General features: G+C 36.1%; 2 protein-coding genes across 7 annotated transcripts; one reads left to right on the top strand and one right to left on the bottom strand.

The window, feature by feature from the left end:
• Positions 1 to 4,837, bottom strand: LOC306883566 (tetraspanin-7-like). The gene is made up of 8 exons (XM_079438928.1): positions 4,117 to 4,837; positions 2,670 to 2,858; positions 1,968 to 2,042; positions 1,791 to 1,880; positions 1,512 to 1,673; positions 1,345 to 1,428; positions 1,175 to 1,253; positions 1 to 1,045 (listed from the first exon to the last, which is right to left on the bottom strand). The coding sequence occupies exons 1-7, from the start codon at positions 4,411 to 4,413 to the stop codon at positions 1,185 to 1,187; spliced, it is 966 nt and encodes a 321-aa protein (XP_079295054.1). The 5' UTR covers positions 4,414 to 4,837; the 3' UTR covers positions 1 to 1,045; positions 1,175 to 1,184.
• Positions 4,017 to 24,573, top strand: chrnb5b (cholinergic receptor, nicotinic, beta 5b). 6 transcript variants are annotated; one of them, XM_079438925.1, is made up of 8 exons: positions 4,017 to 4,293; positions 6,815 to 9,639; positions 9,725 to 12,309; positions 19,268 to 19,413; positions 19,499 to 19,543; positions 19,624 to 19,733; positions 20,342 to 21,302; positions 22,026 to 24,573. In XM_079438925.1, exons 3-8 carry the CDS (start codon positions 12,258 to 12,260, stop codon positions 22,170 to 22,172), a joined length of 1,461 nt encoding a protein of 486 aa, XP_079295051.1. In that variant the 5' UTR covers positions 4,017 to 4,293; positions 6,815 to 9,639; positions 9,725 to 12,257; the 3' UTR covers positions 22,173 to 24,573. The 6 variants fall into 6 exon arrangements, with proteins under 6 accessions (XP_079295051.1, XP_079295050.1, XP_079295052.1 ...); XM_079438924.1 differs by having other exon boundaries at positions 6,815 to 11,654; positions 12,159 to 12,309; XM_079438923.1 differs by adding an exon at positions 4,867 to 5,005 and having other exon boundaries at positions 4,050 to 4,285; positions 6,815 to 12,309.
• Positions 24,574 to 25,389: the final 816 nt, after the last annotated feature.

The following is a 25,389-nucleotide window of genomic DNA, read 5'->3' as shown; positions in this document are numbered from 1 at the left end:
TCATATAAAACTGTTTATTTGTTGCTATGCATTTTACAGTTTACACAAAATGAACAAGCTGTTGATAGTTTATTGTTTTACAAAGATACAACGTGTACATGCCCCCAAATTAAACCCATAAAACGCAGAGGGTGGTTTGTCTTACTGCAAAAACAAATCAGTATGATTATGCTGGAGTGACAAGAGTTTAAAACGTAATCTGGATAATACATAAGCTTATTTTCCCTACAAATGCAAATATGTCTTTAATTACAGCTGAACCCTTGTATAGATAATGGCGATATCTGTAGCTTTGTATGTACATGTTAAATATAGTTACCTGATCAACCTGGGCAACAAAAGATTTCACATTTTGAAGACAAAGTTAGAGAGAAACTTTTCTCATTCAACAACCTTACAATTAACACCATAGCTGCTACATTGATAAAGACTGCAGAGAAATTGCAAATAACCACATTATTTTCACAGAAGCAATCCAAGTGGCAATGAACACAAATGTATTAAAACTAGTTCTTGAAAATGAAGTGCTGGTGACATAAACAGAACTCCCTATGTAACATGTTGAGGGGATAAAATCTTAAATGTCTCAAATTATTAAGTCATTCTCAAAATTTTGGCAAATGGTGAACTTTAGTTGCATGCAAGCAATTTTACTAATGTTTTTACTAGATGCTAAATTAGATGGAATTAAACGAAACACGTGTTAATTCCAATTAAACAAAAGTAAAGGTGTGCAGTAGTACACTGTTTTACTGCATAACTGGTTCTTGGTTTAACACCGGCTAAAACACATGCACTTTCTACAAACTTCTGTATATCTAATCGTTGTTATATTTTCACTCTGGCAAAAACAATGCAAAATGATCGTATTCCTTCGGAATGGGTTCCTTCCCTTAAATGTAGTTACCAACAAGAAATATTCTTTAAAAAGAAGTCAGAAATTCTCTAAAATGAAATGTTTAGCTAAGGCACACATACAAAGCACCGAAACTAAATGGTTTCCCTTTTTGTCAGGTTCAGCCTTCTGTGATCTCCAGTTGATATCCTGTAATCAGACAGAAGCGACAGTAGTCATTTTTTATCAATCAAAATACTCATTAAATGACATGTAATAGAACACAGAACTGTACCATTTTAAAGAGAACAGCCTAATGGGAAGATTAAGAAAATATACCTGTGGATCACTACACCATCTCATATTGGTTGTTGGTGATATAGCGAGACAGACAACATGCCAGGAATATCCCAATAAGCTGATGAGGAATTGAGTGGAAAAAATATATTATTAGATATAGATAAATTAAAAAATAAATAAATAAATAAATAACTGGACAGGATGAGTACCTGGAAAAACGCAATTCCAAAAGAAATTCCAGCAATGATTCCAAGATTGGCCTCCAATGTTATTGTCATCAGAGAGAAACAGCCCTACAAGAGAAGGATTTTTTTTTCTAGAATAAGTCTTATGATTTTGTTGATTTAGGAGTGTTCAGAAACAGCAGAGATCTTACCTGATGATATACCACTGATGCAGCTGTGTTAAGATCTTTAAGTTCTGCAGAAGTGCAGTTTACACCAGCAGTCATGTTGCAGCAGCTTTTGGGGATGCCCTCTTTTTTGAAGTAATCCGTGTTTGCCCAGCTGGTGTAGTTCTTCTCCCCACAGCATTGCAGCTAAAAAGGACAAAATATATAAATTACATTCCTCAAAATAACATTTAAGCAGATAAGTGAAGTTTGATATAATCCTGATGTTTTGTACTGCTCCCAATAAAACAAATGCATGCTTACTGTTCTCTGGATTCTGTCCAGATCTTCGTTTTCCTTACCACTGTAGACTGATTCAGCTTTATTATAGACACTTTGAAGCACTGCTTTAATCTTAGAAAAAAAAGTGAAAACATCAGAAGTGAAGACAGCTGATGGTATTTGAAATACTGTATGTAAAGTAAAAAAAAAAGAAATTACCTCATGCCTGAAAATAAAGCCGGATATACCTGCCACTAGTTCAGCTAAGAACACGAGCACCAGGAACATTGCATACTACAAGGGAGGGGGAAAAGAGAAAATGCTTAAAAACAAATCAACAAAAAAATGTTCAAAACATCATGACATTAAGAAAAACAGTACAAAATAACGCCTAAAAAACTTAAAATATTCAAAACATTCAGAAATGATCATCAACCTTGTGAGATAAAAATAAATATTATATGAGCCGGTTTACTTTCTATTTAATTTTATGAGGCTATATTTTCCAACTGTTAAACAACGTTACAATGACAAACCTACAAAACTTAAAATATACAGTGTACACAAAATTATTAAATTAAGCAGTCATGCAGCAGTAAGACTCTCAATGTTGGGCTGTAGTTATTAAGCTTGCATATAAATTAAAAACAATTTCTTCTAAATTTTGTAACAAGGTCGAGTGCTTAAATTACAATTTTTTTAAGTGGATATCAAACGCAAACTAGCAATTGTTCATGATAGGTCAGTTTTGTGTCATAAGAGGATCTGTGCTTTTTTCTTTCTTTCTTCCAAAACCAAAAAACTACATAAATAAATTGTATTTTGAGTGTACCGTATTCATAGAATGGGCTTTAACCACTCCCATATTTATGAATTTTATCACTTGCAGTTTTGAAATCTTGTGAAATCTCTAGAACTGACCAGCTTCAGCATCCATGGACTTCCACGGCAGGTAGCGAAGCAGCCGAACAACCCGAAGATGATGATGACGGCTCCGGTCCCAATAAGGACATATGGTGCATTGGTGCCCTTATCTGAAGCCAGAAGGAGGTCAAACTCCAAATTAACCTTTCCCCAAACTCCAACAGCCAACAAGATCACTCCTGTGAACTACAAGAGTTAAAGACTCTCAGAGACATATTCGATAAGTGTTTATGGATTTGCATGAGGGATTATGGCACTGTGTCTTGCACATCCCCATTCTTAATACTACAAGCTTAATACTACCTTACAAACCTTGTAATTACACTTCAGCTTCAAAACTTGGAAAGTTTAGAGAGCATTAAATAAAAACAGGGAATCGGGGAGTTTCCAAACAACTGTTGTGAGCAAATACAAGCCTTGACCTATTTAGAAACTGGTAAAATAAATAAAAGCCAAGTCAAGACATTTTATATGGTGCTTTTCACACATACACATTGTTTAAAGAGCTTTTCAGAAGAGCATGATGTTAATGTGTATTATATCTGAATATACTTCGTCTTATAGTCACATTTGAACTGGATAATATAGTTTACATTTAGTGACACTAATCAGTCATGCATTAACTATATAGTATATATGTAAATTTAAAATGTATGTATGTGGATAAAGATGGATATTTTATAGAAGTTGTAGACTGGAGTTATTATTTTATGATATTGATGACTTTGAAACCTAGTAAGGTTTTGTTCAATTTATAATAATTTGGTGAAGTGACAAGCCTATTTATTATTTGATGTGTATTACTGCCAAGAGTAAGCAACTGATTGGGTCTGAGTCTTGGACTATTACTTCACTTTATAAACATGACCATCTGTCCCCTGCCAGCTGAAAATCAGTGAATAGCAATAAATTAAGTCGAGATAAAGCTGCATCGGACTTCGCACCCATTTAGGCCACGTTTGATGAATTGTTTATATCAGTTTCTTTATTGAATCTCTGTTTAGATCAATATATTTGAACAGCGATGAAAACAGCTGTGATTATTCTTCCCAAAGTATACACAAGGCTGAAAAGTTTCGTATTTGATCGTCTGGAACAAATTTGATCCTCTATCCTAAAATTAATGTTTCACTTAACACGTTTGGTATATAAATTTAAAATGCTGGGAAAATCTACTATTATTCGACGCATCCTTAAACAAGCCAATAAAAGATAATAGAGAGGATGTGTGTAAATCTTTTTGTAAGTATTTTTTGCAAATCAGAAGATAAATAAAACATCTAAATAATGTTTAGAAATGTTTTTATTTTTGATAAAGAAATCTTAAAACTCCAAACTAGGATTACACTAAGAGTTCGTTGACTGAGCCCATTGTTCAGAGTGAGTTAGCTGTGCTGTTAGCCGCTTCAAGCTAACGAGAAATCTGATGAAAACACAAACTCACCCAGAAAATCAGACTGTACGAGATCAGAAACGTCTTCAGACACGTTATCACGGGTTTGGTCTGAAGCCGTGCGGACGGAGGGGACATTTCTGCTTTTGTTTTCCCAGCGGATTTGGCTGGCAACGGGACTTTTCGATGGAGGGTGCTGGAGGAAAAGTTGCGGGTTGGAGTGAGTTGGTAAAGTTTGTTTGGGAACTGAATGGTGAGGATGGTGCCGTGGAGTCTTTCCCGGCAGGAAGTCCTCATACCAAGATAAAGGACTGGGGATCTAGTCTGGGAAATCAATAAATATAACATTAAAATAATCAAATAAATATATATAAATCAATAATAAACATGTACATAACATAAAATTTCATAAAACATACATAACATGTTGATAAGGAAAGAGATTTGTTGGGATCAGCATTTATAGACATTCTAAACTCCATTGTTGTTAAACAACACGTTTCAGGACCTACTCATTGTCAAAATCATACTCTAGATTTAATTCTGTCATATATGGAATTGAAGTCAGTGGTGTTGAAATATTGCAGCAGAGCGATTACATCTCAGATCATTATCTAGTTTCGTGTATATTCCATAAGCTGTAAAGCCAACTCCTTGTTACAAATATGGTAGAACCATCACTTCTACCACAAAAGACTACTTTATAAATAATCTTCCTGATTTATCTCAATTCCTCAGCATATCCAATAGCTCAGAACAACTTGATGATGTAAGAGAAACTACTGACTCTCACTTTTCTAGCACTTTAGATACGGTTGCTCCTTTACGCTTAAGGAAGATTAAGGAAAAGAGTCCAACACCGTGGTATAATGAGCACACTTGGGCCCTAAAGAGAGCAGCCCGGAAAATGGAGCGCAGCTGGAGAAAACCTAAATTAGAGGTATTTCGTATTGCTTGGCGGGAAAGTACCCTATCCTACAGAAAAGCATTAAAAACTGCTAGATCTGCTTACTTTACATCTCTTTTAGAAGAAAACAAACACAACCCCAAGTATTTATTTAATACAGTGGCTAAATTAACAAAAAATATAACATCAGCAGGTGCAGACATTACCCAGCAGCACAGTAGTAATGACTTTATGAACTACTTTACTTCCAAGATCGAAACTATTATAAAACCTTCAAGCTGGCTGCTATTAAGCCTCTCATTAAAAAAACACAACTTGACCCCCAAGAATTAATTAATCACAGACCGATCTCAAATCTTCCTTTTCTGTCAAAGATATTAGAAAAGGTAGTAACATCACAACTATGTTCCTTCTTAGAGAAAAATGATATATGTGAGGAGTTCCAGTCAGGTTTTAGACCATATCATAGTACTGAGACTGCTCTCATTAGAGTTACAAACGACCTGCTTTTATCATCTGATCGTGGTTGTATCTCTCTATTAGTGCTACTGGATCTTAGCACCGCGTTTGACACTATCGACTACAACATTCTTTTAAATAGACTAGAAAATTATGTTGGCATTAGAGGAAGTGCACTGGCATGGTTCAAATCGTACTTATCTGACTGCCATCAATTTGTGGCAGTAAATGAATAGGTATCATACCGATCACAAGTGCAGTATGGAGTACCTCAAGGCTCAGTACTTGGCCCCTTACTTTTCGCGCTTTACATGTTACCCTTGGGAGATATCATTAGGAAACATGGTGTTAGCTTTCACTGTTATGCTGATGATACCCAGCTCTATATTTCTTCGCGAACTGATGAAACTTACCAATTTGCAAAACTAACAGAATGTATAGTTGATATAAAAAATGGGATGACTAGCAATTTCTTACTGCTAAATTCTGAAAAAAACAGAGGTGTTAATTATTACTTTTGCATGTAATAACCTAGATCACTGTCTAATACTTGATGGCTGCTCTGTAAATTCTTCGTCATCAGTTAGGAACCTAGGCTTACTTTTTGATAGCAATCTTTCCTTCGAAAAACATGTTTCTAGCATTTGTAAAACTGCATTTTTCCAAATTTTTTAAATTCATCCATTTTTTTAAATATATCTAAATTAAGACCTATTCTCTCACTGTCAAATGTCAAATGCATTAATTCATGCGTTCATGACCTCAAGCCTAGATTATTGTAATGCTTTATTGGGTGGTTGCTCTGCACGTTAAATAAACAAACTCCAGCCGGTTCAAAATGCAGCAGCTAGAGTTCTTACTAGAACCAGGAAGTATGACCATATTAGCCCGGTTCTGTCAACATTGCACTGGCTCCCTATTAAACATCGTATACATTTTAAGATCTTGCTAATTACCTATAAAGCCCTGAATGGTTTGGCACCTCAGTATTTGAGTGAGCTCTTATCGCCTTATAGTCCTTCACGTCCACTGAGATCTCAAAACTCTGGCCATTTGATAATACCTAGAATATCAAAATCAACTGCGGGCAGGAGATCGTTTTCCTATTTAGCGCCCAAACTCTGGAACAATCTACCTAACACTGTTCGGGAAGCAGACACACTCTGTCAGTTTAAATTTAGATTAAAGACACATCTCTTTAACCTGGCTTACACATAATACACTATCGCATTTCTATAATTCAGATCTGTTATAGGATTGTTAGGCTGCATTAATTAGGTCAACCGTACCCGGGAACACTTCCCAAAACACCCGATGTACTTGTTACATTGTTAGAAGAATGACATCTACGCTAATATTAGTCTGTTTCTTTCTTATTCTGAGGTCACCGTTGCCACCCAGATCCAGACTGTAACCAGATCAGATGGTGGATCAGCAACTAGAGATGACCTCTACAGCCAGGACACCTAGATGAGCCCTAGAGACTGATCCCCAGTGAAGACCCTGTCTCCAAGTTGGCCATCGGGACAAGACCACAGGAACCAGATGAGTCCTTTGCACAATCTGATTCTGCTTTAGCCTAGATTTAAACTGCTGATTTTGTCTGGCCAGAGGAGAATGACACTATTTCGACAAACTATTTCCCCGTCTAAATACTGTAAAGCTGATATAAAGCCACCCAGCTTTATATCAAGCCGATGTAAAGCTGTTTTGACACAATTTGCATTGTTAAAAGTGCTATACAAATAATATTGACTTGACTTGATAACAGAAAAAATGTTGTTCTGTGTTTGGAACAATGCTATTAATAATCTAAAACGCGCAGTTTCCACAGAAAAAAACAAAAACAAAAAAAAAGAAGTGGAAAAAAAGAAGTGCCCCCCCTCATTTATTTATTTATATTAAATAAATAAGTACATTTTAATACAATGTATGTATAGTGCCACAATCAATCAATCAATAATTAAATAAAAGTTATCAATACAAATTAGCACAAGTCAAGCTGCAATACCAAACAGAAACACAGGGAGACGCCAAAGACCACTAAATCGCCTGCCTTTAATATACGGATCCATTCAGAATCGCTAAATCTCTGACCACCGCATAATCAGCGTTCATTATAAAACACTCTTGCTTTTATGCCAAATACACGCTGAAAATAATCATTTTACTGACAACTGGACGTAAATCACTATTCTCTCCGTAATCCCTGATGAAATCGGCCGTGTTTTCCTCGTTCACTGGATCCTTGGACTTTCCAGGAGTTTACTATTTAAAATGATGTGATTGCTAAAGCCTGCTTCTTTTCATTTTAAGATATGATTTTCGTTATAAAGTACTGATTCAAATTAGTAATCAATAATTAATTATTATTCTACTCCTCCGCGCGCCTCCCCTGACATGCTCCCGCGCACCACACAATGAAGTAGACCGACTCTGCTTGCGTTCCTTCACGTGTTTGGTCGAGATGAGAGGTGATCTTGCCTGGGTAGTGTGATTTACATAGTTTCTATATCATTTCTAATCATATATGGGATCATACAGCCTAATCACCCAGACCCTGACGATTTTACTCTGAGTACCGGCAACATGTCAGAAGTGCTGGTACTCACAAAAAAGTGCAGGTACTCTAAAGGCTAAAATATAGAAGTGCTGGTACTGCGTACTGGTGTGTACCGGCCCACTTCAAGCACTGGTTAAGACCAAAATCTTAATCCTTGATTTCTAAGAAAGTACAAACTTGATTATCTTCACTGTCAGGGTCCTGTATCTAGTTCACCACAAGATGGCGCCATAAGAAAGGACGTAAATGTGCCATGCCATGCGTAAGTAAAAGGAAAGGGAAGTGGTGTGTGGCCAAGTATGGTAACCCACACTCAGAATTTGTGCTCTGCATTTAACCCATCCAAGTGTACACACAGTAGTGAACATACACCAGGAGCAGTGGGCAGCCATTGCTGTGGCGCCCGGGGAGCAGTTGGGGGTTCGGTGCCTTGCTCAAGGGTCTCTCCTCAGTCGTGGTATTGAGGGTGGAGAGAATGTTGGTTATTCACTCCCCCCACCTACAATCCCTGCCGGACCTGAGACTCGAACCCACGACCTTCGGGTTACAAGTCCGACTCTCTATTTTTTTTAAATGAATTGGGCGGAAATTCGACTTCTTTGTTAAAACAACATTATGTTATTTTATCACTCTTGAGGTAGATTTAGCTTTCCCCTGTGTTTTTCATTCCCTGTAGCAGTCTTTCAAATTAAGCACATTTTCACATGCTGTGGTTTGGTTATTAGCAGATCTTACATGTGGTTTATTTTAAGCTCATGAAAAAAACAAACAAACGGTATAGTATAATATGTTACACAGAAAGTTAAAGACTAGAGTGGGAATATTTACTATGATAGTAGTGATGAAATTGTGATCGACCTCTGATAAATTATATTGGTTTGGTTATTGGCATACATTGCAGTACACTGTTCAGTTAAAAATAATATTTATTTATTTATTTTTCTACATATTTTCAAACATGGTTTGAAAGGTTTGTGCAATATTATGCATTTGGCTTGTGTGTTCAGCCAAAGCAAAGAATGAATGGAGCAATTTTCACCTTATGGAGATCAGATGACTGAAGTGAGTAACCATCACCCACTAGATGCTGAAGATTAAAGTGGTTTATCCTGCATATGCGTTAGGTAAACTGCCATGTTCTGTGTAAGAACATGTTGAAAGTCCATGGATGAGTGCCTCTAATGTGTAAACATGAGGCATCAAAATGGTGAGCTAATGTCTGTTAGCATTTAAATCTTTATACTGCAGCCTGCTTCTGTACCCAAACACCTCCTATTGGGGGAATTGGAGCATGAGAGGGATGGTGAACCAGACTTCATGCTGCAGACAGTCAGAAAAGGGCTATACGTAAATCATGTATAGATTTGCTCCACACATGCTTTATTGTACTCAGAATAAAGCAAAACATTTCATCAGCTTTGGGAAGATGAAGTTTTCTGTTTAGATTATTTAATCAAAATGTTACTGCAGTTTGTTTACATACTACATTGTTACTGTCAGTCTCAGAAAAAGATATTTCAGATATGTCCATAAAGGAAAGGCTGCATATTAGAATAAACATGAAACTGTGCCTGTGCAGAAATCGATATTGTGAATTGTTTGTGTATTTCATTATTTCTGTTTGTATCAGGTAACATTATGTGAGGTCCTCTTTCACTCAGACTAAATTAAATTAACAGCCATTTACGCAACACTAATGGCTGTAACATTTGGGCATGGCTGAGTGAGAGAGCCTTTAGTATGTGCATCCTTGTATATGAAAATGTTTGTGTATGCATGAATGGCTTAGGAAGTTTAAAGATCCATAGCCACTTTGTAGAATCGCTGACCTTAATTCCTCCTTTGACTGCACACTTTAGTCCTTTCTGTTTCTTGCTCTCATGCTTTCTTGATTTCTCACACTAAGGCATGCATACACTGCAGAGGGTTTGTGGAATGACAAGAGTCCTATTTTCTCCTGTTCTAGGACCATAACATCAGGTCTGCTTTGTGCCTCGCCTCAAGGGTCCACTGCTTTGCGACATTTTGTGTGATGTCTTTCCTCATGAGATTTTATGTGTGACAGAGTGTGAGAGATTAATTTGCGTCCGTGATTGGGGTTTTCATGGTTAATTAAGTTCATTGAAAGTTAATTAAGAAAACAATGCTTTTCTAGCAATATATTTATCCTTTGAAGTGAGGAGCTACTTTATGAGAAAAAGCAGTAAACTGCAATGAGCTCTCTTCATTCTGAACTTGACACTCATCTATGGATGAAGTCTTAAAGTCTTGGCTGCAATATTTTGGAATATTTGCACCATCATTGGCCGCAAAAAACAATACTGTTAATGTGACACATTGACATTAGTGGGCTGGGGCATGTTGTCACAATAATGACGTGCTACTAGACAGCCTACTATAGGCTTTTCAGCCTCAGTTAACAAGGAAAGGCCAAAATATTTGTGAAGGCCAAATTATTAAATGGCAAAAATACACTAGTAGTCAAAGTTTTAAAATGGTTTGGTAAGAAGTCTCATATGCTCACCAAGGCTGCATTTATTTGATCAAACATATAATATTGTGAAATATTATTATAATTTAAAAGAACTGATCCTTCAGAAACGATACTAATGTATGCTGATTTGGTGCTCAAGAAAAATGTCTTAATATTATCAATATTGAAGAACAGTTTTTGCTGCTTAATTTGTTTTGTGGAAAGCGTGTTACACTACCATTTAAATCTTTTTTGAAGCTTTTATTCTGCAGCGATGCATTAAATTGATCAACAGAAAAGACTTAAAGGATTGTCATTTCCAATAAATGCTGTTCTTTTGAACTTTCTCAAACAATCCTGAAAAAATATATCACAGTTTCCAGAAAGATATTAAACAGCACAATTTTTTTCAGCATTGATGATGATAATAAAATGTTTCCTGAGCTAAATCAGCATATTAGAATGATTTCTGAAGAACCATGTGACTGAAGTCTGGAGTAATGGCTGCTGAAAATTTTGCTTTGTCATCACAAGAATAAATTACATTTTAAAATATTAAAATAGAAAAAGGTTTTAAACTGTAATAATATTTCACAATATTTCTCTTTTTTACTATATTTTAATCAAATGAATGCAGCCTTGAAAATTAAACTTTGATCAAAGTAAAAAAAAAACAAAAACAAAAAAACAGAAAAAAGTCAAAATTAAAATTATTCCATACTTCTGACCAGAAGTGTACGGTCCGTTGTTTTGACCAGTAGCTCATAAAACTCATATGCCAAATTTCCCCAACATAATACTTACGGAAAATGCATTTTGGTTAAAATGTATCTTTATTATATTTATCATTAGGTGATTCTTGCCTGAATATGCTGTTGTGGATTCAATGGTGTTCTCTTTATTTGCAAAAAATATACGTTTTGACAACAAAATTTATTTCAATTTAAGGGGTTTTTGAACAAGCAACATAGAGAAACACACTTTTCTGTAAGCTCAAAACAGTTCGTGAGAGATAACCCTTCTGACAGCTTCTCAGTGTCTCCCATAATGAGTCAAATTGAAAAACCAACTCATGTAAATGTGTATTAAGACTTATTTGTTTATATGCTTCATGGTGCAGAACACACAACCAGCAAACTCTCCTCCCCCGTGACGCACACCTAGCCAAGTGCCCATGCAAGACAGAGGTAATTTGCAGTTCTTTTAACTATATATGCACTTGAGCCAGTAATTATCATAACTCATCACACTTGGCCACCTGCTCTCTCTTTAAAATTGTGTAATATTTAAAACGACATTAAAATCGATGTCATTCGACATGGTATGGGAAAGACAAACGGGTTGTTGAAATATTTTTAATACTATACCCTGGGGACTGTGAACTGTATTTAAGTGGTAGAAGACTTGTTTTTACATAAGTTGATGGTTTGAGTGCGCTCGCGGATGTCAAGTCTGCCGCGCGCGCAAGGGAAGCGCACAGTCTGCCGAGAGCGCTGGAGTCAGTTCGGGTGCAGAGGAGAAAATCCCAAAGATCTTTTATGATAACGCTCGTGTTTGTGGTTGATTATCACTGAAAAGGAACCGAACAACTCTCCAGGCGTGAGACACGCTCGAATTTTTCACAATTTGAGGGCACAAGGAGCCCGGATCCCGCGTTGTCGCGTACTCAAATCTGTTTGTCTCAATCGCAGGGACTGTCGTTGTGAAGTGTGCGGGGAAAATGGATCTGTAAAGACGAGATATTTGCCTGTCAGTTGAAGTAAGTGTGGACGGAGGGGCTTCTGCAGGAGATGGCAGCTCCGATGGCTTTAGGACTTTGGTTTGTTGCGCTCACCGTGGCGAGTAAGCATGCAGCTCTTTTTTTCCATTGTTGTGTTACTTTCATTGAACAGTTGGTTTATCATTAAAACTTACGCTATTAACATCTGTTAGTTTAAGTCTTAAATGTGCTTCATTATTTAGTTTTTTTAGTTAAAAAGTTAGTGAAAGTATGTTTTACGTCTGGTCACAATAGTGACAGTCAAAATTTGTGGATCAAAAATTGCGCAGTTGTTAAATAAGACAATTGAAAACAATAAATTAGCACAATTAAAAAAAAAAAAAAAAAACAGTAATGGGGAAAATACTAATATATGTCCACATAAAAAATACTCAATATACATTGTTATAGTGTAAATCAATCAGTTATTTAACACTGACTGGTCACAAATGTGATCAGTTAAATCTTTATATATTATGAGTATGACTTGAGCTAGATCAATTTCATTGAATTTATAATAATTTATTAAATTAATAGCTTTCTATAAAATATATGTTCTAAATATGGTGGTTGCAACTGTATTATCGGAGGAAGTGCTTGCATTTGTGAAGCTTTGATACAGAAGAAAATTTTCAGGAGGGAAAACAAGCATTAAATAGCTCTGGTTTCGTGACACTATTTACACTAGACATGTAAAAGATTCAAATGAAGTCAATACAACCTTTGCTTTTGTTTATAGTTGACAACTCATTGCTCTCATCTCTCTTTAGACCTGTAACCAGTGGCATTAATGGGGTTAAATTGGGTCAGTCCACATAATGGCACATTCTCTATGCCCCATAGCTCAGTTCACACACAGATCTGTTTCCAACTGTGAAGCATCCCTTCAGTGCCCACACAGCAGAGTCTTTTGTGAGTGCATCATGTTTCATTGAGTATGAAGGATGACTTTATTACTTAAAATCATCGATCAGTCTCACACTGAACATGAAATAGCTGTTAGATAATTTAAAATGAATAGTTATATAGAATAGACCCTTCATCAAGGTTGCATGCTCATGTGTTTTCTTGATCTCTGTGTAGTAGTGAAGAGAAACTTGAGCATATGTACAATTCAGTATCAGAGTGTCTTTTTCAGTCCATTTCAGGACATGCATGGTGATAGCATGTGTGTATATGTGTGTGTGTTTTGGTTCTTGAGGCATACTTTTGCTAACTCTGTCATAACGCTGATTAGATCTTTTGCTCAGTGAGTCAGAGCTGCAGAGAGGGTCTCTTAAACAGATTCATGAACGTGTGTGCACGCACACAAATACAGAATAACCCTAGACTTCAGAAGAGCTTGTTGCTGTGAAGGACAGCTTTTTCTTATTTGTACACATTTTGTTATTAAATGCCTGAATTGAGTGGTTTTATTGCTTCCATGTATTATCAAACCGTGAATTGTACACATATTATGGCTGGCTGAAGTAAAAAACAAAACTGTTTTTGTGCTGTAGAGGCAGTGTTTTAAGTGAGCTCTATTAATGACTTTTTATTACATCTAGCATTCTAACAAAAGGACTGGGCTCTATTTCCAACTATTGCGATTGCCATTAGCAGTATTGATTCCTGTATCACTGCTTCCATGAATGATTTTTATTGCTAAAGTATTTCCACTCATTAAACAGTGAGCCAGTTACACAGAGGTAACCAAGGTCATGACATGAGCAATCAGATATGTACACTATATTTTACATTTTTAATTTAGCTATAATTTACAAATGAGGAATACAGCAAGCAATTTGTCTTAGAATTGCAAAAAAGCATGAGAAGTGTAGTACGGCTTATCTGACATTAAGAAAAATTACAAAAACAGTTCAAAAGTTTGGGGTTAAAATGCTTTTGAAAGAAGTTTCTTAAGCTCACCAAGGCTGCATTCTTTTGATTAAAAAAAAATAAAAATTGTGTAATATTATTACAAATAAAAATAATTTTATATTTAAAAATGTAATTTATTCCTGTGGTGGCAAAGCTGAATTTCCAACAGCCATTCAATCTTCTTTGTCACGTGATCCTTCAGAAATCAATCTAATAAGCTGATTTGGTGCTCAAGAGGCATTTGTTATTATTATTATTATTGTCAATATTGAAAGCAGCTGTGCTGCCCAATATGTTTGTGGAAACTGTGATCCCCCCCCCCCATTATTATTTGTTAAATGTAAAGTAAATAAAAGCAGCATTTATTTTGATATTTTGTAACATAAATGTACTTTCACTTTTCATCAGTTTAATGCATTCTTGCTGAATAAATATATTATATTTTTTTATAAATGTAGTATAGTGTTAAAGTATTAACCTCAAAAAGGCTTGAAACAACATGCTCTGCCCAAGAAATGGAAGTTAGGCTACCTGAACCAGGTTTTGTATTTGGACATAATCCCAGTATGTTGAAAAGAATAAGTGATTATTTTAAAGACAAGCCATCTGCTAATTGTGTAATTATGGGGTTTCAGTCTCTGTAGGAATTGTGAAACGTTCTTTGATTCCAGAAAAAATGTGATATACTAAAACCTTCACACAGTCTCAGATTCTTAAAATAATGCAAACTGAAATGGGGAAAAAGCCTTCAGCAAGTCAAGTCACCTTTATTTATATAGCGCTTTTAACAATACAGATTGTGTCAAAGCACTTAACAGTATCAAATTGGAGGATAGAGTGTCAGTAAGGTATAAAAATAAGATTAAACTCAATTTTCAGTTAAGGCATTTGATTTCAGAGATTTTATTGTCTAGATCAGTTCAGTTTAAATAGTATCTGTGAAATCAAATTGACGATAATCACTAGAAATTAAGTGTCCCCAACTGAGCAAGCCAGAGGCGACAGAGGCAAGGAACCCAAACTCCAAACCAAAAACAAAGCAGAAACAAAGCATCTGAGCTAGGGTGTGAGAGAGGCCGAAACACGCTCTTTTAAGGGTAGCATGAAGTGGATTTGACTCTCTCACACACTGAAATGCTTCACTAGGGTAACTGTTGGGCCATTGCTAGTGAATATGTGTATATGTTTATATATGTAAGTTGTTTGATGCAGTGGTGCTTGGCTGCAGAAGGAGTAGCTTTTAAAATTTAGTTGGTGGATGTTTATGCTACTCAAACACTGATACACTGGTTAAGCACCGCCCTGTTAAAAAGAAGAGCGTAACTGTATTTAACTTAGAATGGGAAGTGTTTATGTGTGTGGGTCTGTGTGTTAGTGCTAATATTGAATACTATGTTATTATTTGTATACCTAGTAAAGTATTCTGAGAGTTAGACTAGGTCTGTGTGTGTTTTGGTGTGTCTGCTGCTGCTGTCTGTGTGATGTGGCAGGTTTTATTTTAGTGCAGCTGAATTATTCACAGAGTTAAAGTGCACCGGGGCGGAAAAGCTCAGTGCATGCAACTGTGAGCGTGTGTGTGTTGTTTTGTATAATCTTGAGATGGTGTGTGTTTCTTTCCAAGACCCTGTCCTGCCTTGGTTGTTTAGGAGTGTGTGTTTTTGTGAAGAGCCCTGAAGCAGGACATGGGGCTTGTCTGAGTAAGTCAGGGGTTTAGTAACACTTTTTGGGTTTTCCGCAGATATTAGTCACCACTCTAGACAGCATCCTATATACTAAATAGTCATTTTAAACAAGACAGTGTGTTTATGCTGAAGATGTTATAATCCCGAACCATTGTTTTACTGAATTTTTTCTTTTATAATTATTGTATTGGGTAACTGTGTTAATTAATTAGCCTAACGAATGCAGTCGTCACTATAGTGGAGTCTCAGTTGGAAGCAATTACTTAGAAAGGAAGTATAATGATTGACAGTTCAGTTGTGCATCAAAAGCACAAATATGTGTTCCTTCCTATAGTTTGGAGAAATATTTGACATTACAGTGAAAAGTTTTTTATATGTAAGCTTTTAGAAATGAATTTAACCTTTTACTGTTATGTTTTTTTTTATTCCCTTAATAGTCTTGATTTTTCTAGACTAATAGACTGCTCAAACACACTGTTGTTGAGAACAGTTTTCATTCTTTCATAATTATGGAAGTCACTTAAAAATATAATAAAGATGAAATTTAAAATAAAAAGTTTAAAATCTCACATTTGTGAGAATACAACTGGGAGAAGTCCAAACCGGTAGTGACAATTCCAAGAAATATATCACACTTGTGAGATAAATAGTTGCAGTCACTTTTTTTTACTCTGAAGCTGAAAATATGGAAGCCCATTTCCACCATGGTATAAAAAAATTAAAAAGGTAATTGTGAATTTTATTTATTTATTGTTTCTGCATTTTTCTGCAATTCGGTTTATATTATATTCTGTTTATATTATATTCTGTTTATAAGTTTATATTGGAGTTTTGTTTCTTGCGATTCTGAAAAGAAAGTCAGAACTCAGAGACGTAAACTCAAAAATTCTTGCTTTCTCATAATTCTGAGCTTACATCTTAAAATTCTGTCTTTTGTCTCTGAATTCTGAGTTTACTTCTAGTAATTTTTTTTTTTTTTTTTGTCACGGAATGAAAAGTAATAAGGAACATAATTGTGACTTTAATCTCACAATTCTGAGTTTTTCGAAATCTGAGATTAAAAAGTCACCTTTTTTCCGGTGGTGGAAAGACACTTTCATAAGAAACAGACTTGCTCATAAATCAAGAACTAAAAAGGCTTAATAGGTCATATATATTTTATATAACAGTTATGTTATACAGAAGTTATATGCTTTTTTTAATATGCCAGTAAACAAACCAACAAAAAACGACTTCCTTCAAAACATCTGATTTTTAAGATGATCCAATACGTTGCCTATAATGCGTAACCTGAAACAATCGGGAAAGAAAACTAACATGGTTACTGCTGTTTGTAGTGTTCATTTATGGTCATATCATTTTGCTCACTAAACCCTCATTATGATAATTACTGTCAGACTCTACTTTCATGCTGTAATATGAGAGCTTGTGATAAAGAGAATGTGTGCTGATGGGGCAGTGATGGGCAGAACCGCTGACTCATGTTTGGCATTAAAGAATGATCGTCCCCATGAGAGATGTGGCATAGGGCTTCTGTGACCCTCCGCATGCTGTCCGTGAATCATGAGGATTGTTGCTTCGGTGCATATTGTTTACAGATGAATGGGGCTCATTATATAACTGTCTGGATTCATAATAATGGATGTGTTAATTCTTTTGAAGGGATAATGAAATTGAGTTTTATGAGAGATATTTACCACGGGTAGCATCAACATGTGCATCAAGAGATTTTTTATTTTGCTGAAATATTTGTTGCAGGGCTGTCAGTTGAATAAATTAGTTATTTATAGGATTTGTGGAATAATTCATTTGATATATCGCTATTTGCTGAGAAAAGAAATACAGAAGATAAATACATTATTATGACAGGTCATAAAACATTAAATGGACATTAAAATTTAGCTTTAGATGTAGATTTTAGATGTCTGACGCCTCTGCCATTTTGAATAACAACCTACAAAAATATGTTCTCAAAAGATGGTTGTGTACAAAAACATTCACTCTCAGCTTTGGGAAATTCTTGGAGAGTTTCAGATTGGTTCTGCTTGGTTTACTCGGCTCCCAAAATGGCTTATCACGGCATTCATTTAATTTGTCACATGTTTCAGCTGTACTTGTTGAGCTGTTAGTCAGATGGAGTATGTCTCACTGAGCACAGGCTGGGTGATTGTGTGTTGAATGCTGACTGCTGCCCCAGTGCTTCTACTGTCAACTTTAATCTTGTAGTCTCTGTACTCATTGTCCCCGCAGTGCACTGCTTGTCCACAGAGTGATGTCATTTGTCCTGACTTGCTGTCCCTTAGAGACAGTGGCACAGAAACACCAGTAGAGTTTTGGGCTTTCTCTTTTCTTCTTTCTGAAGTTTACTTTTTGGCCTGCCTATTCAAAATGACCCTTTATTTGCATGTGCCAATGTCGAGTAAATGTAGAAAATCTAATAAAAGCAATCATAAAATGTTTCCTTAAAATATAGTTCTGTGTTAATAACTATATATATATATATATTTCTAGGATTTATGAAAACAGTAGACAATTCTGTTTGGTAAACTAATGGTAATGGTAAATTTTCCTTTAATGTAAAAGCTGTTAGAAGACATACAACAGTAAGTTTTGGGTTAGTCTACTGTTCAAAAGTTTGGGGTTATGATATTTTAAAGGTTTTTGAAAGAAGTCTGTTATGCTCACCATGCCTTTATTTGGATATAAACTCTCATTTTATTCAAGTCATTTTGACCTGGAGAGGATTTTCTTTTTGCTGAACAATGCTTGTTAATTTAATCACATTGGACTAAAATCTACTGACTTTGGTCACACATGAACAACTTCCCAAAAGTTTCTTGATTCCCCCCCCCCCCCCCCCCCCCCCCCCGCACCTTGTCACACTTGTGGTGTTCACAGTCAAAAAAGACAGACCTACAAGAAATTGCTTATAAAGTTCTCATTATGCAATATTATTTCCAAGTATTAGATTCAATATATTTGTGAGCTTCTTTTCTTAGAAATTTGCACAGGCATCTTATAAATTTGATCTGGCCTCAGTTTTTTAATAAATATTGTCAAAACTATCCGCAAATGATGTTTGTTTTTTTAACTAAAAAATGAGATGCATAAGCTCAGGTCAGTGTATCAAACCCTGTGCTAATTGAAAGAAAACAAGTTGACAAATGATTGAAAGATTTAGTGATAATAAAGCATATTGAGAAAATGACCAGGAATCCCAAATGAGGTTTTTGGAGCAAAGCACCATGGTTAAAATATATTTAAATTATTTAAAAATTATTTAAATTAATTACCAACTAAAACCCATTTTTGCTCCATTTTTCACTTGTTAATTTGTTAATTTTGTCTTAATTTTGCATCATTGTATTGAAGGTGTTACAAAATCTGTGTGGATTACATATGTGTAAATAATTTAAATAAATCCCAAGTAAACCATTTCTTCCATTCAATTCAAAACCTTTTCTTAAACCTTTTTAACCTGTTCACATCTGGTTTTCAGCTGTGTGGTGTGCAGAGGTGGAGGAACGTTTGGTAAACTATTTACTCTCCCCTGACCGATACAACAAGCTGATCCGTCCGGCAGTCAACAAGAGCCAGCAGGTCACCATTGCAATCCAAGTGTCCCTTGCCCAGCTCATCAGTGTGGTGGGTAGTTGAAACATGAGGAGCTGCCACACATGGCACATTTTATTAAATTAATGTTTGTAATATATTTATGTTTGTATTTCAGAATGAGAGAGAGCAGATCATGACCACAAACTGTTGGCTCACTCAGGTATGAGCAGTGGACCTTCTGTGTTTGGGTTGTAATTTGAATAAATAAATAAATCTTTCTAAATTATGTTTCTTTTGCAGGTATGGAATGATTACCGGTTGATGTGGGATCCAGAGGAATATGAAGGGATGAGGAAAGTTCGCCTTCCCTCCCAGCATATATGGCTGCCTGACATTGTCCTGTACAACAAGTAAGAAATTTTCCAGCCCTTCTGTTGTCATTTATTCACCTGAATGTCTTTCTGTCTCTTGTACAAAAACAAAAGACAATATTTTTGAGAATGTTTCGACTGTTTTTGCTGATACACTGAAAATCTGTGGGGTTCAGAACCACACAGGATCTCAGAGTCTTTCATTGCATGACCAAAAAAATCTAAATATCTTTGTGTGTTGTAGAAGAAAAAGTCATAGGTTTGGAATGGCATTGTTCATTTTTTGCTGAACTATATCTTTAAATAATTTACAAGCGGTTTTATTTATTAAAAGGCTGAATCCTTATAAAAAATACAGGTTGCAGCAGGAGACTTATTTTGTCATCTTTTTACAATGCTGCATCAATGCAGGATTTGGACAGGGTTTCACCTTTACCAAGGACAGAGTTACTGCGTTAATCTCAGGAACTGAGACTGCGATTAGAATGACAGCATTTTTTGCATGATGATGAGCTGGCACTCAGGATAAGAGTATCAGCTTTAACTTTCCTTTATTATGCACTTTATCATGCACACAAACAAAAAAGGATACTTTGCTTTTTATATTTAAAACAACAATTGTAAAACAATATGTTTGTCGCTTTTAGTGATGATGGGACCTATGAAGTGTCTTTCTACTCCAATGCGGTTGTGTCAAATAACGGTGAGGTTGCCTGGCTACCACCAGCCATTTATAAGAGTGCCTGTAAAATTGAGGTCCGGGACTTCCCCTTTGACCAGCAAAACTGCACACTCAAGTTCCGCTCATGGACTTATGACCACACAGAAATCGACCTCATCTTGCTGTCGGACTTTGCCAGCCGAGATGACTTCAAGCCAAGTGGCGAATGGGATATTGTGTCCTTGCCTGGTCGCAAAAACGAAGACCCAAATGACGCCACATATTTGGATATAACGTATGATTTTATCATCAGACGCAAACCATTGTTCTACACCATTAACTTAATCATTCCATGTATTCTCATCACTTCACTGGCCATCTTAGTTTTTTACCTCCCGTCAGACTGTGGGGAGAAGATGACTTTGTGTATCTCTGTTCTTCTGGCCTTAACTGTGTTCCTCTTGCTTATTTCCAAAATCGTACCGCCGACCTCACTCGCTGTGCCCCTCATTGGAAAGTACTTGATGTTCACCATGGTCTTGGTGACTTTTTCAATTGTTACAAGTGTGTGTGTGCTAAACGTGCACCATCGTTCCCCAAGCACACACACTATGCCCAAGTGGGTCAAATACTACTTCCTGTTCCGTTTGCCTGGTTTCCTATTCATGCGACGACCGGGAGAGTCCAACAAACGTGATAAATTTCACAGGAAGCACCAGCAGTGCTCTTCATCAGATCTTCCAGCAAAAAGTGAGGCGGATGAGACTGATTCCACCTTCTTTGTCAATGAAGAAGCCAAGCACATTGGTTGGAGACCTGGCGAGTTGCAGGAAAGCACAGAATTTCGTAAGCGAATGGCAGTAAAGTGCTCTGCAAACATGGAGGAGGCTGTGAAGGGGGTCCGATATATCGCTGACAAGTTGAAGAATGAGGAGGATGATGAAGGGGTGAGTGTTGGGTTTCACTTAAACTTAAAAAATAAAATTGTTCAATGCATCTAAATTTGTTTGATATATATAATATATAAATTAATCAAATTTGATATTTAATGGATTTGTTATTGTGTGTGTGTGTGTGTATATATATATATAAATATATAAATTAGAACATCGTGAAAAACTGCATTTTTTTTGTAACTTATTTCAAAAAGTGAAGCTCTCATATATATTTTAGATTCATCACATGTAAAGTAAGACATTTCAAAAGTTTTTTTGTTTTAATTTTGATGATTAGAGCTTACAGCTCATGAAAGTCAAAATCCAGTATCTCAATATATTGGAATATTTATATTTGATTTTCATTAAACGACCATCTTTACAGTATAAATTCAGGGTATCTCTTGTTCTTTGAAACCACAATAATGAAGTTTTTCCACGATATTCAATTTTTTTAGATGTACCTGTATGCATATGTATGTGTATATATATATATATATATATATATATATATATATATATATATATATATATATATATATATATATATATATATATATATATATATATATATATATATATATACACACACAGTATATTTATAATTGTTTAAATAATGTAGTTATTTGAAGTTTGTGTGTGTGTGTGTGTGCTTAATATATATATATAATACCAAACTTTAGAATGGTATTGCAGATATATCAAATAAATCTGCATATTCTCTCTATCTCACAGATTATCGAGGACTGGAAATATGTGGCTATGGTGATCGACCGTCTGTTTCTGTGGATCTTTGTTTTAGTGTGTGTTACAGGAACCATCGGCCTCTTTATGCAGCCGCTCTTCAAGAGCTATAACACACCCTCCACTGATGATTTGTAGATCACATAAAGTCAGACCAGCTTCAACCCAACCCATATGGCTGTTTATTTTCAGTGCACAACGTAGTCTTATCACGAACTTGATATGACAACCTTCTTATTTCAATAAATATTGTAGCAAAAAGCCCAACAATGGACTTCAAACCTGACACATTTCATTAAGTGTTAAGCTCTGTGTGCCATTCAATGCACAATATCACAAAATTCTTAGATGCCGTTGAGTCAGAGCACAATACTGGGCACACATATTTAGCTGCCCTAACACTGACCCGAACTCAAAAACCCTTCAGAGATGTCATTCAACCACAACTTTAGACCTGGAGGCCTCAACATTCTCTAATCTCTCATAGAAAATGAAGCTCAAAATCCCAAAATGGCTTTAAACCAACTCTCCCCTTGACTTGTTTTGTTAAAACTGAGTGTTTTTCTTAAACATATTCTTATTTTCAGAAATTTCCAAATGCTTGTGTGCAGAATGCATTCAAATCTGTACACTTCTACATAAAAAACTCTTGTTTACATCAGAGAACCTCATCATAGACCTGTAATGTGTTTAAGGGGCTTTGACACATCAGGACTACAGTATGTACTGTCTTTAAAAACGTCAATCCTAACTCAATAGCAATGTGGGCATTTATTTAAGTCAAATAATATGCTTTTTACTGGAATATAGATCTTACACCTTAGCATACTGTACACACGTGCATGCACTGTTCTTTAATAGACATTTTCACATCATTTCCCACCTTAATATACTTAGATTGGTTTAAACATTACATGAACTGCATCTTGCAGCAGCATTTTGATTGACCTTTACAGATAGATTTTTGGACATGTGCTGTCGTTGGAATGATTGAGTACTTCATATATTATTATTATCAAAATGTTATTTTATTATGATGGTTATGTGATGTATTAAGAAAATAAATTAAAACCATACATATTTTTGTCACTTTAGCTTAATTTACGTACATTTTGCTGTTAATGTATGATTACAGATTAATTTTTATATGCTGTCAGAGAGTCACCACAGTCTCCACCAACGACACTCACCAGATCCCAGTCCCCTGATTTCTGATCACCGCCACCTGTCAGCACTAATCAGCAGCACTATATCCCTGCACTCCTCCCGTTCACTCACTGTCTGGTCTTAAATTTTCCATGTTGACTAACCTGACCCGCTTACCTTTTGTCTACTTACCAGTTGCTCCAGTGTTCCTATCCCTGTTCTCCACCGCTCCAGTTCTCCACGCTCCACTGTTACCTCCGGATCCCCTAGAAAAGGAAAAAGGACATTCACACTCATATAAGCCCCTAGGGACATTCACACTCAGATAAGCCCCTAGAGACGTTCCCATTCCCCGCCTGCTTACCTGGACATTCTGCTCCTCTCATTCCCCTCTGCTACTACTCAGTAAACCTGTTGATTGTATTGCACTTACCTCTGTGTCTATCTGCTGACATATGCAGCTAATGAATATATAAATTATTAGCAAACAGCTGTGCTTATGTTTTTGATAATGTTGGCTTAGTAATATTTCTATGGTCTTTGCAACAAAATGATTCAGTGTGTTTTGCACAATTTTTAAAGGAATAGTTCACCCAAAAACTAAAACCCTCAGGCCATTCAAGATGTAGATGAGTTTGTTTCTTCATTGAAACAGATTTGGAGAAATTTAGAATTATATCACATGTTCACCAATAGATCCTCAAGGGGAAGGAAGGGAAGTGGTGTGTGGCCAAGTATGGTGACCCATACTCGGAATTTGTGCTTTGCATTTAACCCATCCAAGTTTACACACAGTAGTGAACATACACCAGGAGCAGTGGGCAGCCGTTTATGCTGCGGCGCCTGGGGAGCAGTTGGGGGTTCGGTGCCTTGCTCAAGGGTCTCACAGTCGTGGCATTGAGGGTGGAAAGAGTGTTGGTTATTCACTCCCCCCACCTACAATCCCTGCTGGACCCGAGACTCGAACCCACGACCTTCAGGTTACAAATCCAGCTCTCTATCCATTAGGCCACGACTGGGTGCCATCAGAATGTGTTGCTTTTGGTCCAATGGTGATTTCATATTTCATCACAAATAATGCTCCCTCCAGTGAAAGTCCATCACCTGTTGTCCTTTTATATCAAAATCCCCTGACATTTTTGTTTAGAACTGTGTTGGACTGTTTTCACTTTTAAACAGTGTTTGATCTGTGCATATTTCTCTCCTGATTCAGACAAGATTATTTCTAGGATGGCCTGAGGGTGAATATATTTTTAGCAAATTTTAATTTTTGGGTGAACTGTTCTTTTAAAAATCTCTGGGTCATTAAAACCCTAAAATAACTTAGAAAAAAAAAGGAATCTGTTGAAAGAGTATTTTTTTTTCTATGCTTCCACCTGACAGCTTGTAACACTACACTGGTAAATAAAATCAAAGCATACATCTGCTATGCAGAAGGGGGCATTTTTTCTTTGTTAATTTCTAAGGACTCTTAAGAGATATTTTTAGTGGTTTTCAATGTTAACTCATCATGACTGTGGCTCTGCTGATTTGACAGGTGATAACAGTGCACTCAAGGGAGTGTGCAAATGGAGGCTGAGATGCATTATTTAAAGGAGTGTATGAATATTTAAGTTATTTTCCAGTCTGTTTTTGCTCTCTTCTGAAGACAGCAGTCTGTGTGCAGATGCATGCTGACATGCATATGCAGTGTAGATGAAGGAAGCTAATAAGCACAGAATGTGAGTCAGCAACCATTAAATCATAATGCCAAATGCAATGATACCAGAGTAGACTTCACAAGTTTTAACTCTTGCAATGCATTTTTTCTGATTCTATCCATGCATTATTGATTTTGACCAAGAGTTCTGATGTGTAATACACATTTGACCATGCTTTTATGTGAGGTTTAATCTCATATTCGAATGATAGAGAATCACATGCAATGGCATGAGAAAAAAGTGACAGAGACCCTCACAGAGGCCACAGCTGGTTCCAACTGGAGCAGAAAATCATCTGAGCTTAGACAGTAGTCATGAACGCTGAGGAGATATGTTTGCCTGATCTGTTGCATGGACTCAATGTGAGTGTTTACACAAGAGACTCTGCAGTGTTTTTATTTTAATATGTCTGGAGGACTGTAAACAAACACACTCTAGAACAGTGCATACTGTTACCAAGTTAGATTTCACCTTTATGCAGCCAAAGGAAAAAAAAGAAACTTTTTTTT

The sequence above is a fragment of the Barbus barbus genome, assembly GCF_936440315.1.
Source record: "Barbus barbus genome assembly, chromosome: 17".
Taxonomy (NCBI): domain Eukaryota; kingdom Metazoa; phylum Chordata; class Actinopteri; order Cypriniformes; family Cyprinidae; genus Barbus; species Barbus barbus.
The sequence above is the reverse complement of the archived record's forward strand: the minus strand, read 5'-3'. Positions and strand labels throughout refer to the sequence as shown.